The sequence below is a fragment of the Myodes glareolus genome, chromosome 6 (assembly GCF_982192425.1).
Source record: "Myodes glareolus chromosome 6, mMyoGla1.1, whole genome shotgun sequence".
Taxonomy (NCBI): domain Eukaryota; kingdom Metazoa; phylum Chordata; class Mammalia; order Rodentia; family Cricetidae; genus Myodes; species Myodes glareolus.
This window is the reverse complement of record NC_142031.1, coordinates 26898535-26916534: the sequence shown is the minus strand read 5'-3', so window position 1 is coordinate 26916534 and position 18000 is coordinate 26898535. Positions and strand designations below refer to the sequence as shown.

At 44.1% G+C, this 18000-nt stretch overlaps 1 protein-coding gene, 1 long non-coding RNA gene and 1 pseudogene across 7 annotated transcripts in view; 2 read left to right on the top strand and 1 right to left on the bottom strand.

The window, feature by feature from the left end:
- The window catches only part of Exoc6b (exocyst complex component 6B), a 459484-nt gene extending 448351 nt beyond the window's left edge, over positions 1-11133 (top strand). For all 6 annotated transcript variants that reach the window (XM_085690547.2, XM_048416402.3, XM_085690545.2 and 3 more), the window contains 2 exons: positions 4457-4569; positions 8210-11133. In XM_085690547.2, the coding sequence (XP_085546673.2) occupies positions 4457-4569; positions 8210-8336 (240 nt within the window). In that variant the 3' untranslated portion in view covers positions 8337-11133. The remainder of the gene's footprint in view (positions 1-4456; positions 4570-8209) is intronic.
- Positions 1462-11226, bottom strand: LOC125388363 (uncharacterized). Its single transcript, XR_015002216.2, has 3 exons — positions 11122-11226; positions 4690-4823; positions 1462-1679 (listed from the first exon to the last, which is right to left on the bottom strand). It is a non-coding gene; the product is annotated as an uncharacterized LOC125388363 (long non-coding RNA).
- On the top strand, positions 3105-3355 carry LOC148121687 (protein kish-A-like; annotated as a pseudogene).
- Positions 11227-18000: the final 6774 nt, after the last annotated feature.

Sequence of the window (18000 nt, the reverse complement as noted above, 5' to 3'; positions counted from 1 at the left end):
ATGTCTGTATCAGGAAACATTTCTGAGGTCATGGAGGAGGCAAACCAAAGCTGTTGTTTGAATTGCATGGCTAAGGGCATGGGGTCAGGGGAAATCCTGGCAATAAACACAGATGGGTCATGGTCGGGTCTGCTGCTGAGCAGTTTCTCCACAGTCTTTCTCTTGGCATGCCTTCAGCTGTTGATAGAAGCTTTATCTGTGATCACACTCTCAGTTGGGGAACCCTGAGCCTGCATTTGTTCTTGTTATGCCATACTGCCTACTAAAAAGTACCTGCAGGTTGTACATTATGAAAACTGCTTTAATGATGTAATGAGTGTTATCCTGTCAGACTGTCAAAGAGCAAGGGATGCCTGCCTAGTGTTCTGATGTTCCCGTTCCCTGTGTAAGGAGACTGTACTTACAGAAGACAGCATATTTAGAATGTTGTGGGATTATATAGGTATCTCAGACATGCTACCATAATTATCTTTTACTCTATCCTGTTTAGCATGAAGAATTCATTTGAATGTATATAAGGTATAAAGTCAAGTTTTCCTTTCATCTCAAGGACATTCCTGCTTTCAGAGCAATTTCTATAAGAATCAGTGGGCCTGTTCAAGAGAAAACTTGTCAACAAATTAAGTCTATGGGAAGCAGGATGTGGCTTCTGTCAAAGTGTCCATTGCTGTGTGTACCTACCTTTGCTCCTGCCATTCTTTGTTCTCTGTGGAATCTTTGCACCATGCTAGAAAGAGAAAGTTTTGACAATGTGAGGTTGTATCAATACTACCCAGTGGAGCTGATGCAGACGTGATCAGAATCCTCTGCTTATCAGTACCTTCCCTTAGAACTCCAAAGTCACATATCCAAAACTGGGTGCCTTCCTAGCATGGATGAATCTCTTCAGTTTGATCTTCCTTTGTCCTCAGATAGTTATTTCCCTGTTGCCACCTGAAAAGACCCTAGTCTTGGTCTACCTGGCAAGTTGGTTTGGAGAAACACGATTTATAAGTTTGGCCCATTTTTATGCTGTCTCACCCTAAAGGTCTTCCCTGAAATTTTGCATTTGTCCTGTTAGAACCTGTCTGTTCTTTGCTTACATAGCTAAGCTTGGAAAAAGGGTTTTGCCTTTGAGTCCTTTGGATTTTTCCAGTCTCTCTTAGCTACAAATCAAAAATAAATAAATAAATAAATAAATAAATAAATAAATAAAAATTAAGTAAATAAAGTCTTTAAGAAGTTTGGTCTAGTTCAAGGCCAGCCTGGTCTACATAGTGAGTTCCCGGACAGCCAGAGCTACACAGAGAAATCCCTGTATTGAAAAACAAAACAAAACAACAACAAAAAAGATGTTTATCCTAGCTTCAGGGGAGCCCCTAATTCAGAAACAGAATCAGTGAAGATTTAGAAACAAACAAGGATAGGGGAGGGAAGAACATAATTTTAAAAACAAGCAAAAACAAAACTGAACCAGTTGCATTGAGTTAAACAGGAAGGGGAATTATCCGTATTATTATGACTGCGGTGTTTGATGGTAGGAGGAAGAATCGCAAACAAATCCTGAGCTCCATCTTCATTCCCCTTGTTTGGTTTGTTGGTTGTTATTTTAGTGGTATATACAAACAGTCCTGAGTCCATTTCAGATATATGTAAGGTTGATCAAATTAAATAAAGATGTTGAACGCCAGAGTTTTTACCTGGAAAACAAAAGAGAACCTGTGAGAGGGTTGAACTGTTTGTGGATGCCAGGGTTTTTAAGAGATGCATATTTTTAACCTGCATATTACATAGTAGTAGGTCGTGTGTTAAAGAATTTAGACCCCATAAGTTGTCTCCCCAATAGCAGGGAACAGAGGTATTCCAGTAGCAGGGAGCACACCTGGCCCCAAAATCCCTTTTTTTGTATCATTCCCCTTAAAAGAATATTGTTTTTAAAAAGTAACAGCTAATTGCCGCACTGAGCTGGTTTAATACAACTCCTGTTGTACCAGAAACCTTTGACTGAAGTGCTCCAGAAATTATGGGTCATAGCACAGGAACACATGCCTAATTTGCAAGGACTCCTGTTTGCCAATGCTAGGACAGTCTGAGTCCCAAAACAGTATATATAAGAATAAGCCATTAAAAGTGGGGATCCTATTGGTGACTACCCTGGTTGTCAGCAGAGAGCCTTTATCCAGTGACTCATGGAGGCAGATTCAGAGACTCATGGGCAAACATTGAGTCACCTTTGGGGAGTCCTGCTGAGGAGAGGGAGGAGGGTCAGGAACATCACAGGAAAACCTACAGAAACCACTAGCCTGGCGCATGGGAACCCACAGAGTCTGAATCAACAACCAGGGAGCCTGAATCGGACCAACCTAGGCCCTCTGAATATACGTGACAGTTGAATAGTTTGGTCTGTATGTACTCCTGGCAATGGGAGCAAGGGCTATCCCAGGTGCTTTGACTGACTCTTGGGAACCCATTCCTCATGCTGGACTGCCTTGCCCAGCCTGAATACAGGATGTGGGGGGCGGGCTGCTTGGTCTTAGGGCACCTTGATATGCCATGCTTTGCTGAAGCCCATGGGAGGCCTGCCCCTTTCTGAACAATTATGGAGGAAGGGCAAACTGGGGGTTTGGTGGAGGGGGATGAGTAGGGAGGGAGGGAGAGGTGAAGAGGGGAGGGAGGCTATGGTTGGGATGTGAAATAAATAAATTAAGTAATAATAAAAAAGTGGAAATCCCAGAGTCCATACCAGTAGGAAATGCACGCAGGAGAGAAAGAGGACCTTGTCCTAATAGCAGAATGAAAGCTGGATTAGGGATCAGTGCAGAAGGAAGGAAGGTGGTGGGATAGCCTAAGTTTGTAAACAATATTGACCATTGGACTTGGTAGTCCATTCATAATTCTTAGTTCCAGCAAGCCATAAGTACAAATCAGAATGGGATTCTGTATTGCCTTGTAGCCTAATTAGACAAAGTGTCTTTACCTAAAGTGGATCAGAAAAGTGTCTTCCCTAGATGTTCTATATAAGGAAAAGTATTTAATCAAGAGCAGTGTATTTCTGTCCATTTAAATTTTACCCAGGGCACCCCAGCCCTGAAGGGTAATGTGGCTGAAGCAGCATCAGCTTCACTATGTCTGCCATTTTCAATTTTCAGAGTCTATTGACTGTAATCTTGCTGCATATATATATATATATATATATATATATATATATATATATATATATTCTTATATCTGATCTTTGGCACCCAGCCTTCTGGACAGAAATAAAACTGGCCTATTGGGAATATTTTGGGAGTGTGCCTGAATTGGTGAATGCAAGAGTCATTATGTTACCATATACTGTATAGAGGTGGCCTTCAGCATCCTCTTCATACAGTAGCTTTGAAAACTACCAGTGTGTGATTGCCATCAGACTCTAAACAAGGACTTGCCTACAAAAAATGAAGAATGGTTAACCCTTTTATCTCTGAACATAGAATGAAATAAATTTTAAGATGCTGTTCTCTCTTTTTATGCTATTGGACCAATGAGCTATATAAATAATTAAGTAACAATTTAATACACAGGAATGTGATTGTAGTGATCAATCTCAGTTCTGTCACTTCAGTATTGCACTCTGCAAATGGCAATCTGTTGTATAGGGACTGCTTTTCATAAGGTTGTTGAGGGCATAAAGTAGAATACACAGATGGTGGATTCCACAGGCTCCTTTTACTAAGACTTGAAAATGGTGTCTTCATAGAATGAGACCTTCTAGCAACTGGCCTATTTTTATTGATGAAAAAAATGTACTACTTTAGTTGTTGTTACTGTTCTTATGAATTACATTCATATTTAAACCATTTTGATTGCTAAATAGATAAATATTAACCAGGTGTTGGAGAGATGACTCAGAGATTAAGAACACTGGCTGCTCTTGCAGAGGACTCAGGTTTGATTCCAAGCACACACATGGTGACTTACAACCATCTGTAACTCCAGTCCTAGGAGATCCAATGCCCTCTTCTGGCCTCTGAGAGTATGGGGAGCACCAGTACTGACCAACTGAGGTTGAAATTGCATTGTGGCTTTGGGCTGTACCCATTTAATTTGTTCATTGTTGAATTCTGAGTGCCTCAAGCTGATTTGGTATGCAGAAAGCTCATGATAGGCATTTCTCAAATGAATAAGTGGGTGATTGCTATGGGTCCTATATGTGAGATCAGCCCAAAATAGTTTTTCCATAGGCTGGTCTCTAAGGCTCACTGCTAGTATGGAGTCTCAGTGATGGACTTGTCCTTATGGTGGAAATTTCTCTATCATCTGACATTTACTTGGTTATTTTCCTATTTCTAGTGTGGTCTGCAGCTGTATTTGCTTTTATTACATGTTATTTCTGTGTTTCAAGAGTCAACTGGTAGTAAAAAAAATTTAGGATTTCTGAGGTCCTGGTTTCCTTTGTCTGGTTAACCCTTGGTATGGGGATTGGGGTATTTTTCAGCTATTGGACCTCTTCATTCAGTGGGATTGGTCCACATACCTTGCTGACTATGGACAACCCAACTGCAAGTACCTCCGAGTGAACCCTGTGACTGCTCTGACCCTGCTTGAGAAGTGAGTACACAGCCCTGGGCTCTATATGGAGAAGTGGGGGAAAGGGTAAAGGGTAGTTAGTATATAAGGCCATTTTCCTGTTTCCAGTGCCTTGAAAAACATACTTTTTCTTGAAGTTACCTCAGGTGCTGCCAGCCATGTTGACCATTGTACTTGGTAGTCCATTTGTAATTCTTAGTTCTAGCAAGCCATAAGTACAAATCAGAATGGGATTCTGCATTGCCTAGTAGCCTGATTAGACTAAGTGTCTTTACCTAAAGAAGACAAGGGAAGATAGTAAGATGACATAGTTTTGGTTCAGGCCAGTCTGGTAAGCAAAGGAGCATGTCCTAGTCCTTGGGGTTTAATAATCTGTAGAGCAGACCTCCTCAGAAATGTGGTTTCACTGAACTGAGTTATCTAACACCCAACATCTCAAAGCTAGCCATTGTGACACACAGGTGCCAGTGGTATGCATTGTAACCTGGCTCTGGGTTTTGCCAACCTACTGAGGACTTGACTAGTTACAAGAGTACTTGCATCAAGTGCATCAAGGCAGTGTAGAAAGTCCACATGGATGGGCAGCCAAGCCTGCTCCAGCCCTAGAAAGGCAAAGGCTAAAGTCCAAGAGGTCAAAGTAGAGCTTTAGACAAAAACAGAAATCAAGGTGTGTCTTTCTTATTGGGGTAGGGGGTGTTGGAGAACATGCCAGATGTAAGCAGAAAGCAGAGAATAGACAAGAATAGTATTTGGGACTCTTTGTTTGAAGCCAAGAGATATGCTGGGAATTGATGGTTTTATGTTAACTTTCTCCCATGGTTCTCTTTTCCAATGACTTTTTTCTCTAGGATATCTAGAGAGTAAGTATATTGTTCACTCGAGACTTTTCCATCACTTTGAGGCAAGTCCTTCCAGTTTTCTCAATGATATCAATAACTAAACTAAAATGTTGGTCCTATCAGTGGTCTCCATCCTGACAAACTAATCTTCTAAACCAGCCTGGTGCCATCCAGCTAGGCACTTCCTCTTTCTTTGTGCCTTACAGACCTTTGGTTTACTAGTTCATTTTGGGGTGGGAATGATGGCAGGAACTTTTCCCATCAGCACTAAGGAAAGCATCTCTCCCATCCAGCTTTCTGACATGCTTTGTACTCTTACTGACTCAGGGCCTGCAGTTCAGCCCTGACAGAAGAGCTCCTAAGCAAATAGCAACTCTTGGGGACAAAGGCCTATGACTTTAGGATCTAGAACCCACATCTCCCATGATGATTCCTTATCAGAGGCAAGCCAGGTCCAACGTTCTCATTGCACAGTGGAAATGGGGAGATAGTCTGATGTTTGATCTGGTACTCAGGCACTTGAGATCCTTTACTCTTCTTTAGGTATGGCCATTGGTGATATCTTCATTCTGGCCTAGCATGCTGCGCCCTAGCCATCAGTGAACCTGACATCTTTATTTCCAACATCGAAATGCAAGGGCTCCCCCAAGTCACCAAAATATCTGCATCTCCCAACCTCAGAGGAATTCCTCCTCTCCTCTGACCTGTTCCAGCTTCCCCAGAGGCAACTGCTTAGCCAAGCCTACCAGATTCTCTTTCCAAATCTGGTTCTTCCTAGTGAGGCAAGACAGAAAAACCCAGATCATCGCCTGTACTATCTTAAAAAGAAAAAAAAAAATTGGAAAGTCCGTGTGTCACTGAAAGGTGACTCAGCTAGAGGAAAAGAGAATCTGAGACTTGAAGAAGGATCAGAGAAGGAAGAGTTCACTTAGTTTTGTTCTTTCCCAAGTGGGCACAAGCTGTCATTGCCACTGTGAGCTTTCAGGACACCTGAGGACAAGATTCCAACCAAAGGCTTCAATGACCAAAAATTTCTTGCCTCTTGACTCTTCTCTTTCTCCTATACAGTACAGGGTCCTCCTCTTGAGCTACAGGCCATTTCTCGCTATCTATTTCTTCATTACCACAGGAAATTATAACATCAGTCAAGCCAAATGTCCTGCAAATATAGAAAGGTCTTCTCTGTTTCCTCTTTCCTGTTAGTTTTGTGTTGTCTGGATTTATAGCTTATCCAACAAAAGGAAAGGAGTCCTTCAGAATAATCTAAAACTGCCAGATTCACAAACAGAATTGTGCAGCTAGTGTTTAAAGTAGCAAACTCTGCTCACCAGTGCCTTAAAGGCATTGAGGAAAGCTTTCTTTCCAACCCAGTCAAGTCATCTGCTCTCCCTCCTAGCCTAGAGCAGGCTTCCACATGTGGGCAGGAGCTCCACGCTGGATGAAAAACTCTAGCCTGAAAGAATTACTCTGAGCTTAGACTGGGGAGAAAAGTCACAGTTAGCTTTGACTGTCACTGTCAAAGAGCCAGACAGCTATGCTTCCTTGATGGTCAGAATGCCCTGATGAACTCTATGCTTTCCAGTGGCTATATAAACACAGACGAGCACACATTGTACCTGGTGTGTAGCATCTATACACGATGCAAATTACCTTTCTGGAATTTCTGTCTTGATTCATGGCCTCCAACTATGTTTCTCTTCAAAAGACTCCTCTTAGAGGAGGAAAAAAGGCTAAGGATTTGCCAAAGACCTTTGGGAAGTATGCTTGGGAGTAATTTAGACCCTCTGGACTTTCCCCATGTAGCCCTAAGAACAGAAAAGCCAGTTCAATTCCAAGAACAAAGGCGCCAGCCAGCCCACCTCACCTGTGGGCTGGGAATCAGGGTGCAGAGGCTAGACCACAGTAGGTCATCAGCATTGGATGCCATGTATAACAGAACCTTTACAGAGAAGTCCTTTACAGAGAGTCCTGGACTCTGTCCTGGTGGTTTGGCTGGACCTAGAGACTGCAGTAATGTCAGTTTGGCCTTACTTTCTTTAACCCTGCCTCCTCATTAGGGCCATCCACTTGACAGAACTATATCCATTATTTATACTCCAGTAATTTCATCTGTAGAGCTTTAGCAGAACCCAAAACAAAAATCTTGAGATTGTACACAATCATTGAGAGTTCAGGCTGTCTCTCACATAAAGCCTAACTTTATTAACTGGGAAGATGCCCTGCTTTTCTCAGTTCTGTGCCCACATGGTATCATACTACTTCTCATCCATATTCCTGAAACTAATGAAGAAACTAACTCCTCATTTTTCCAGGGCCATGAAAGAGTGATCAGTTAGAGTGAGTAGGGAGTAAAGATGCACAGTGGCTCTTTGGTGACTTATGATCTCCCGCAATTCATTTTAAGACAATATTTTTCTGCCTTACCTTCCAAATTCCATCTCTTATGTTTAAGCAGGATAATGAAATAAGTGCACTCCAGATAATTTAAGGAGTCTGCTGGCCAGCAGAGCTGTGACATGTCTCAGACTCTTATAAAGGTGCTCATCTGAAGATATAAGGGTTGACCAGATGGGGAAGGTATGAGGATAAGGACCTGGCCCCTCCAAAGCTTGCTCTTTATCAAAGGCAAATGAAGTCAGGAAGGTAGTGGGTGCCTGAAAGACAGCTTCATAATGAGTAGGCAGCTAGACAATGGGAATATGCTGGGCTCTTCTACTCTGGGAATGGTTAAGATGAATATTGCCATCCATCCTACTCCCTGCTTGTTCTTTGTCTGGTACTATCTCAAACATCTTGCCCCCTTTCTCTCCTTCTCTATTTAGGATGAAAGATACTAGCCGCAAGAATAACATGTTTGCACAGTTCCGGAAAAATGAACGAGACAAGCAGAAATTGATTGACACTGTGGCCAAACAGCTCCGAGGACTCATCAGCAGCCACCACTCCTGAATGTTGGCCTTGGGCCCCCAGAGACCATTTGCCATAGCCCATGGTCCAGGATCTCCCCTGGGCCAGCCCTGCATTTGTGCATTCTTCCTCAAAGAGAGCATATGTATTTTTTTATTAACCCCTGTACAGTATTCATATAACTTTTCCTTATAGTAAGAGAGGCACAAGAATAATTAAGAACATGGGGGGCATAGTGGGTGGGGGGACTGCCATACTTTCTGTGTTATCCTGGGAAGGATACACTGTCAGTGCTAATATGATGAGCTTCCTCTTATCCAGGGCCCCACAAATTCAGTGGGTACCTGTGCTGGGAGTTGAGATGAAGAAGTAAAATATGTATCCTGTTTGCTCTCGAGTGCTCACTAAAGTGCATAGGAGAGCCTGGCAGATATAGCTATGTAGTATACCAAAGCCAGCCTCAGTTTAGGATATACATCTGCCTCGTTGGCTTACCTAATGGTCATAAGAGTGAGGCATGTGGCAAGATGACACTTTCACTCTGGTGCCATAGGTGGCAGTTTCATTAGTGGAGTCTAACCAGACCTTGTGGCTGGAGAGGGGTAGTTAGCTGAGTAAACACTTGGGCCCATGCTGAAAAGCAAGTTGCCTTACTGGGTGAGTTGTTTTTCTGTCTCTTGAAAGCCAATTTGGGTCCCCAAGGAACCCATCTTTTTTTCCATTCATCTCTGTCCCTTCTTTCCTGACCATAACACTTGGTTCATAATATAGATCGACAGTGGCTTTTGAAGGTTCCTGAGGAGAGTCTCATACTTGCCTTCTGCAGCAGCATCTAAGTGGTCTGAACCCCTGAAGCCTGAAAACAGCCTGGTGCTTTCACCTTGAGCAAAGCCCGATGACTTCTTGAGATTGTTCACTTCCATTTTAACAACAGCCTTATGGCTACCATCTCTAAAGCAAATGTCCTAAGCTCTACATGATGGGCACAGCCTCCCCAGGACTGGATGTTTCTGGGTATGGATCTGTCACCACCAGGTAGACAAGGTCAGCTGTAGCTGAGGTTTGTTGCCTCTGGCCCAGCTGTCATCAACTAAGTCACATCATAGAGACAAAGCTCATCTTGCTCAAGCCCAGGGCTCCCATCTTCTGAGCTGTTCCTTGGCCTCGCCTCATAGTGCTTTCCTGAAGTCCTATCTTTAGTCTCTGGAGCCTGGACCAGCCAGATAGACTACTGAGACAAGGCCAGGGCTTTACTGTGCCATTAGTCAGAGGTGTCTGCGCACTCAGACAGTTGTGGAAGCTGTTAGGCTAACTGCTTGTAAGAGTATAATTGCATCATAGAACACTATCCAAGATGCCACAAGTGTTCCCAGCCTCAGTGATGAGCAGAAAGACTGGTCAAACTCTCATTGCCTTTGCCACCTACTGGGACCTTCTGGGACAGCAGTACTTCTGTATCTCCCAGCCCACTGTAGCCTACCCCGTCTTGTCTTGAACACACCCCACCCTTACCATAACCTTCTTAAATACCAACAGGAGGAGACCACTGTATAGAGGTACAGCTTACTATAACGAAAGAACAAGCCACTCAGATGCTCTGAAGATGCCTGCAAGCCTCATCTGTGGGCTACACAATGGTGCAGAGGTTCAGAAGGAGAGTCTCATAAGCATATCCAAAATTTGGTTAGCCGAGGGAAGGCAGAGGCCTGTGGGAAAGAAGACAAAGTGATGTCTCCAAGCCCTGGATTTGTTGAAAAGGCTGAGAATTGATTCCACTGACCTGGAGTCCTGCTGACTGAGAAGGAAGGAATGGCCCTTTACCAGTGCTCGTCAGCCTGCAGTGTAGAGATTTCAGTGCAGTAGAACGACTGCTGGCCTGTGTCTAGACTCCACCTCTGCCTCAGAGGAACTGTCACAGAATGAATGAAAACAGGAGAAGCAGGACCACTTTGCTTCCACAGCAGAGTCCTGCTGATGGGAATTTCATCCATTCTCAGGGTGTCTGAGCATGACAGTCTCCTCCTGTCTCTGCATCTTCCTGCACTGTTCCCTAACAAGAAGCAGCATGCTACTTCTGACCTGTCCTACAATGTCACGATGATTATGAATTGATGAAGTAGTCCCTGAGGACTTGAACACAGTATGCATGCCTGTAGACCTCAGATGCCTGCAGGCACACATATCCTGAAGAGTCTCAGTGTGGTAAGACACTGCTGCCTGGAGATGTGACTTTCCGACCAGATCCATATCCGTGAAGACAGTCTGGTTTGTGAGCCATGGTTAGTACCAGATGAGCCTGGTGTGGGTTGAGAAGAACAGGGCCTGCACATGGGAACCCACAGAGTCACTGTTAGTAAAAGCAGTGTCCCCCAGTGACTCTGTCATGTACCAGGTCCAACGGTCCATTTGCTCCACAGCATCTAGCTCAGCAGGTCCCAGGCCCAGAGGTGGCACTGGCCAGGAGTTTCCTACTTAGACCTCTGAGTGCAGGCTTGGTTGGCTTCGCAGGTCTCCTCCACACTACTTTTGCTGTACCCGCCTCCCTCCACCCCTCCCTCCCTTCCTTTATTCATCTGCCTTTCAGTCACTCCTCACTGACGTGTTGGAAATAGCCTTTTCATTTTGCACAGTTCCACATTTGTGGGAGAAATGCAGTGAGATCCATCTGTACCTCTAAAAGAAACCTTTTCCTCTCGTGCTCACCAGGAAAGCAGCTCTGCTGCAGGCGACTGCGTAAGGGGGGCTCCTCTGTGGAAAGAGCATGTGTATCCCATTCCCCTGTATACCTTCTTCTTTTAACTGGCATTAAATATGAGAATCTACATACCTGTTCCAGTAACCACTATGTTTCTTGTGAGGTTTTTGTTTTTATTCCTTTGGCACAGTGTGACTCTGGTGTGTGATAAATATTGAGTGGCCGGCAATGTGTCCCACTCAGCTGACTGAGGAGCAGAGCAAGAAAGGACTTGGTATGGAGAGGCCCTATTGTGACCTCAGGTGTTGTTAAGATGCATAACAGACGCTGGCAGAGCCACCAGGAAACATACATTGAAGTGCCTAGTGTATGTGGGGTACTGGGATGGGCTGTTTACCCACTCTATGGGGGCAGGCTCCAGCCAAGCAGGAGTGATACAGGATTATCCAGAGCAAAACTAGCCCGGCAGCAAGGGGGCTGAGTAGTAGGCCCTGTAAAGAAAGGTCTGAAAGGAAGACGCACGAGAGAGCGGTTGCTCATCAGCAAGGCCTTGTGATTTAACTGTAGGACACAACAGGAGTGCTTGAGGTGCAGACTGCATTGGAGCTTGAAGTTGTCCCTAGCCTGTTAGATGCTGGGAGACAGTGAAGGCCCTTTGGGCACTTGGCTACCATGGTGAGTAGAAATGTCCATGCAACAGGACCAGCCTGCTTACCCTCAGAAGAGGTTGGAAAGAACACCAAGCCACCAGCCTGACACTGTTGTGGGCTTTGCTGACAGAAGACCTGGGCTTCCATTCCTTCGAAGCGGCCTGCTAGGTGGATCATCTTGAACAATTCATTTGCCAGCTCGCTAGTGACGTTAGAGTGGTTCCTAATTTATAGGGGTATTGTAAAATATGAGAGCTGTGGAGGTTGCCGTGCCTGGCCTGCCATAGCCGTGCACTGTTGAAGACCTTGTCATCACTCCCCTCCAGTTTATAGCATGCCTCTCAGCTGAGCATCTCACAGATGTTCCCATAGCTGCCTTGTCTCCTGGCTTCCTCGCCAAGCCCAGGACAAGGCTGGTGGGAGGTATGCACCTCACACCCCTGTGCAGGAACCAGGACCACCAGCTGCCTGGCTCTGAGTAAAGCCAGTCTTCAAGAGAAGCCTGCCCTCATTCCACATGGAGCCTCCTCTGCTCTCAGTTCTGTGCCAAAATATATACTCCTCCTGATAGCATGGCTTTCATGGGTTTTCATCCATCCCTGCTTCTTTCTTTTGGAAAGCAGTTGTGGCTTTCATCAGTGTCTAAGAAAGATGCATGACTAAAATACTCCAAATGATAACAAAATCCCTTTAGAGACAGATTTCCCTGTGAGTGAACACTGGAGGCTCTGAACCATGACTCTCTCTCTCTTTGCCTCCCCAAGTGCTGGCATATTTTGAAGACTAATGCTCACCCTTTTCAGGAAGAAGCCCAGGTCACTCCAAAAGATCAGAACAGCTTTGTTTTCACCAGTCACACCAAGATGTGTACTGAGCTTCCAGAGGACTCTGCACTTTGGGGCACAGGGTAGTGGCAAAAGGTCTGGTGTGGTCATTGGGCTGTTCCAGGCTGCTCACCCCAGAGCACCTTCCACCATCTCTGAGCACTAGCTGGAAATGTCCAGCCCAGGAAGGACCAGCTGCTCCTGTGGGACTGATTCAAACCCAGGCATGTTTTTTTCACAGCTGGGCATCTTTTTTGCTTAGCAGGCAGGGGAGAACCAGAAGAGCCTCTGAGAGATGAAGCAAGAAGAGAAAGGGCCAGGCCTTCCCCTGGAGGCCTCATTCTGAGGTTAATGGGCAGCATTTGTGGGGAATAAGAGAGCCTCCAAGCCCAAGGGACCAGAAGACAAAGGCTCTTGCGGAAGTGTAAGGAGGAGGAGGAGAGGGGCCAGGACCGGCATTGTGTGGCAGAGCTCCCCCTCTATCTATTTCAATCACTGCAGGGTTAGGGTTACCCTGCATTTGGGGCCCCACTGCATTGTGGGGTCTGACAGCCCTTGTGATGGTAATGGGGGCCTCTCCCAGGGTACCCCTTCCTCTGCCAGCCCATACCAGCTTCCAGAAAGGATTGAAGTCCATTCCCTTGGGGTGGGGCAGGTTGCAAGCCCAGAACTAGACCTAAGATAGCAGCCCCCTCCCAGTCTGCTAAGTGTACCTTCCCAGCCCAAGTCATGACCTTTCTCCCTCCAGAGCTCCAGAAAGGGAATGGAATCTGAACATCGAGCTGCTTTCCTGGCCCTGAACAATCCTCCCTTTCTCTAGTCTCAATGATGGGTCTATTCCCTCCTGTAAATGGGTCTCGCCATCTCCAGCGTTTACCTTTGCTTGGAAGGGTAATTAACTACATCTCCCTCTTGTTCTCCCTCACACTCCGCTCTCTGTTACCAGGCTCAGATAAAGCTGGGTGGATGGCTTTCTCTTCCTTTCTGTTCCGTGGGTTGCTTATTTCTAAAGCTAGTGAAGGAAGGCTCTGCTTCCCCAGCAAGCCTCTTCCCTAGAGAGCTTGCTGGGGAAACTACTTCCGCAGGCACTGGAAGGGTGCCCATGACAGCACCTCTAAATTTTTCAGCTCTAAACTACTAGTTCACCAGGTGTTTTAGGGAAGAGGTTTTCAGGAGAGAACTTAAGGAGTCAAGTGGAAGGCTACATAGGTTCTGGACACTGAGGGTAGATGTGCATTTACACATAAGGCAAAGTAAAACCACATCATCGGTGCTTCTTAGAAACAGCAAAACATCAGGTGCTGGGCATCAGAAAAGCAACCAAGCAACCAACTGAGAAGATGGGGACAGGCCCATCCAGGAACAACTGGACACAAGGCTGGTGGAGAGGCAGGTCATCTGGGTAGGTGGCCCACATCAGCAGAAAACTAAGCCCCTTGACTAGTCATTTCTTGTTACCCATGGACTTGTGTGGCAGTGTTTGGTTTGGTTTGGTTTGTTGCTGTTGTTTGCTTGCTTGCTTGCTTTTGTTTTTTTGAGACAGGGTCTTACTATTAGTCCTGGCTGGCTTGGGATCACCATGTGCACTAGGCTGGCTTCAAACTCACAGTGCTCTTGCTTAGTGCTAGGATTAAAGGTGTGCCGCCATGCCTTGTGTGGTGTTTCTGTGAGATAATGAATTCTGCAGAGGCAAGAACACTGCTCCTATCTGAAGCCCAGGCCCAGCACAGTAAATGGTGCATGGACATACATGACCCAGGAGTCACGGTATTGGAGCTGGCTAAGAACCAGGGGGAGAAGGCTCTGAGGACAACGAATCCTCAGGAGAGTCTGCCACTTGCATTCTTTGGAACTGCTACTTCATAGTAGATAATTGATAAGCAAACCAGCCTTTAAGTTCATTTCATTATGATTTTAAAATTCTCTGTAAACATGTGCTGTCCCACTTTATTTATCCCACAAGTAGAGGAGCAGGTTGAAAGCAGATGGGGTCAAGAGAAAAAGCAAGTGACAGTTTAGTTCCTGATAAGTCCTGAGATGTGCACTCATCTCTATGTGTGTGGAGTGTGGTATGGTATGGTGTGTGTGTGTGTAGCTAGCAAAATTGAGCCTTCCTCCACTGAATCCTAGTCTTCCCACATATAATGAATACCAACAGTATAATGAGATTTTTCAAATGACTAGAACATGTATGTACTGACACCCCCCCAAAAGATGACATAGTATATTGTATTACGGTTTTATTTATTACCAATCCATCTAAAGTCTCTTCACACTTAGGTAGTCCATAGCACCCTGTCTCGTGGGTAGACCACACCTTTATACACCATTTCTGAACTGATCAATATTTAGAATATCCCTAGCATGTGACTGCTAGAAAGTATTGCAAGAAGATATGTTTGTATCTTAGGTATTTTTATAGCATCAAATTTAAGTAAGACATAGATGGGTTGGTTGGTTTAAGGTTGTAAATGTCAATATAATTTTTTAAATCACACTTTATATTCTCTGCAAGATCTAGCTCTGTGTCTCTGTCCTCAGCACAAAATAACATCAGTATTTTTCATGCTTGCCAACCTTTTAATTTTAAGGATAAAGAAATAATAAATGGCATTTCTTTGTCCTAATTAACATCCTTTGATTTTCAGTGAAGCGGGCATCTGTCAGCTGCTGGCCTTGCTGTTGTTGAACTCTTCTTTTCCGTGTGGTCTGTCACTTTTTCATGTGGAGATTTCAGCTACTTGTTTGCTTCCCGTGCCCCCCCCCCCAGTCTGTCTCTGAATTTGTCCATGGTGCACTGTAGTTAAAACTTTATTTTCTAAATAACAAAAAACAATTCAGAAAGGGAGATCTAGAGGCTGAAAGGCTAAAGGTGTTTCCTAGGGAACTTAACTCAGTGTCTAAATCACATCAGTCTGTTTTCTTTCCTTCTGTCACCCTACCTTTCCTGTAATGAGACCATCCAAAATCTCACTTCTCTCAGTGGCTAACCCACAGCCACTTGGTCAACTTTCAGGTGCCAGGCTACTCTGAAACCTGACTTCAGTGGCCATCTTAGTAGAAAGGGTCACCAAGTCCTATAGCCCCTAGCATTCAGAACTCTCAATCGGAGGCCATGCCATTGGGTTTGATCAGGAATGTTCCATGGATAGACTGCCCTGACCAGTGTAGCAAACAGTATCTACAGGGAGAGTAAGGTTCCTGTCAGCAGCCAGGCCCAACTGCAGATTCTGAAGTCACAGTCAAGACCTACTCTGAACAGTACCCCTCCCATCATGACAGATGGAACCCTGAGGATCAGCCACCCCCATCTGCTTGTGAGGTTGAGTGGGGTTTTGCTGTTGTAACATCGTCTTTACGTATGATGTAGCATACGTCATTGGATTTCATGACTAATTTCTCCACCTCAGATTATAAAAATACTAAGTCGCATTTTCTTCTGCTGCTTCACTTTTTACTGCATTATTCCTTTAACAGTTTTAATTTTACTGTGTGATGAAGAATGTAACAGACCTTTGGATCTTTCTTTCATGTGACTACTCAGTGCTCTCACATCTTTATGGTGTGTATAATTCCTGTTTGACTCCTCTGGATCTGTTTCTGGATTTTCCACAGTCTCCACTCATTCTGTTTCTCTGCATGTTGTTTAATCACCATATTTTTGTGCCTGCTTCCAAATCAGGTCATTGATTTTCTGTGCTGTGCTTTTTCAAAATGTTCCAGGATAAATTCATAATTTATTAATTTCAAGTTTCAAAATTCTATAATGATTTTTGACTAAATATAGATTGGATAGATGTAGGAAACAATGAATGGGAGTTCACATTTCTAGATAGCTTAGTATTTTCTGCACTTGGATTCTTTTCTTTATTCTATTACTTAATGTCTGATTTTTCATTTAATGTTATAAATAAAATTTCCCTTTGCATGTTGTGTTCTCTCCTTCTTTTTACCTCCCTCCCCACCTCATCCCCGTGTGTGTGTGTGTGTGTGTGTGTGTGTGTGTGTGTGTGTGTGAGAGAGAGGGGGGGGATGGAGAGAGAGAGAAAGGAGGGAAGAGAGAGAAAGTTTTGCTTTGTGTCCCTGGATGACCTGGTACTTGCATAGTTCAGACTGACTTCAAAATTGTAGTGATCCTCTTGCCTCGGCCTCCCAAGTGCTGGGTTTATAGGCATAAACTCTCTTTTTTGTCTTGACTATAGGAATGAAATGTACACAACTGTCAGATTGCCAGAGCTCTTAAGGTCTACTCCTTCTGGCAAGGTTTGGAGAGCCAGTGTTGTAGTGATGAGGCAGTAACTCAGTGCAGCTACTATTTCAGGGAGCCATTCAGAGCTTGGTTTGTAGTTCCAAAAGCCATAAAGTTCTGAACTCAGAAAGCACTTTCTTGAGTTATTTGATGGCAAAAACATGGACGTAATGTGAAGCCAAGTATCACTTTCATGTATTGCTTAATACAGATAGATAAACACAACAAAATAGGTAGCGTTTGGTTATGGGCTATTTCTCAAATCTTGCTGAAGGACTATGTGGCCATCATGCTATACTATCTTTCTGAAATAAAGTCCTTAAACACACCTGGTCCCAAATAATTTGAAAAACATTGTAGACCTGAGTCTGGTAAAATAAAAAAAATATTCATATGCTAAGACTATAGAAACTATATACAAGCATGAAGGAAGCATGTCTGATAATGTCTCGTATAAGCACTGCTTACTAGGATAAAAAGCTGACATGTTGTTCATCAATGGGCTACTGGGTCTATTATGATGCATTCATCCAGAGGAATGCTATATAGCTATTAAGATTACCTATAGCTTCATGTGTCAACATGCTAAATCAAAAAGCTCTCCAATAAAAAAGGAAGCCAAAGAATGCTGGAAAATATATTACAATTTGGGTTTTGAAAGATAATTCAGGGTAATGACTATCTGAAGAGAAATGGGATTGCCTGGTGATATAACAATGGCATGTGTTCCGCATTCCGTAGTAAATGAATGCCACAAGATCTGGGATGCTTTTACAGGTCCAGATTGGCATTCTCTATGACCTGTTGATGCCTGCATAGTGTATTAAACTATCTATTCATTCTCCCCTCCACTTGGTTTGTTGAGACAGGGTTTCTCTATGTAGCCTGGCTGTGGCTGTCCTGGAACCCTCATTGTCCACCAAACTGGCCTTAAACTCACAGAGAGCCCGAGTGCTGGGATTAAAGGTGTGCACCACTACTGCCTAGTAGTGTGTCTATTTGTTCTTGTCTAATTTGCTTTCACTTGCTGATAATTGCAGACACTGCTGAAGTAAACATCTCTGAGATTATTTTACATGCATATAAATATCTCTGTAGATAAAGGGGAAATGCTTTTCTTTTTAATAGATAATGTCAATTGTCTTTCCATTTTATTTTTTTCTTTTATTGAGAATAGACTTTTTTTAATATAACATATTCTGACTATGGTCTCCCTCTACTCCCAGTTCCTCTCTACCCCGCCTCCCATATGTATCCACCTCCTTTCTGTCTTTCATTAGAAAATAAT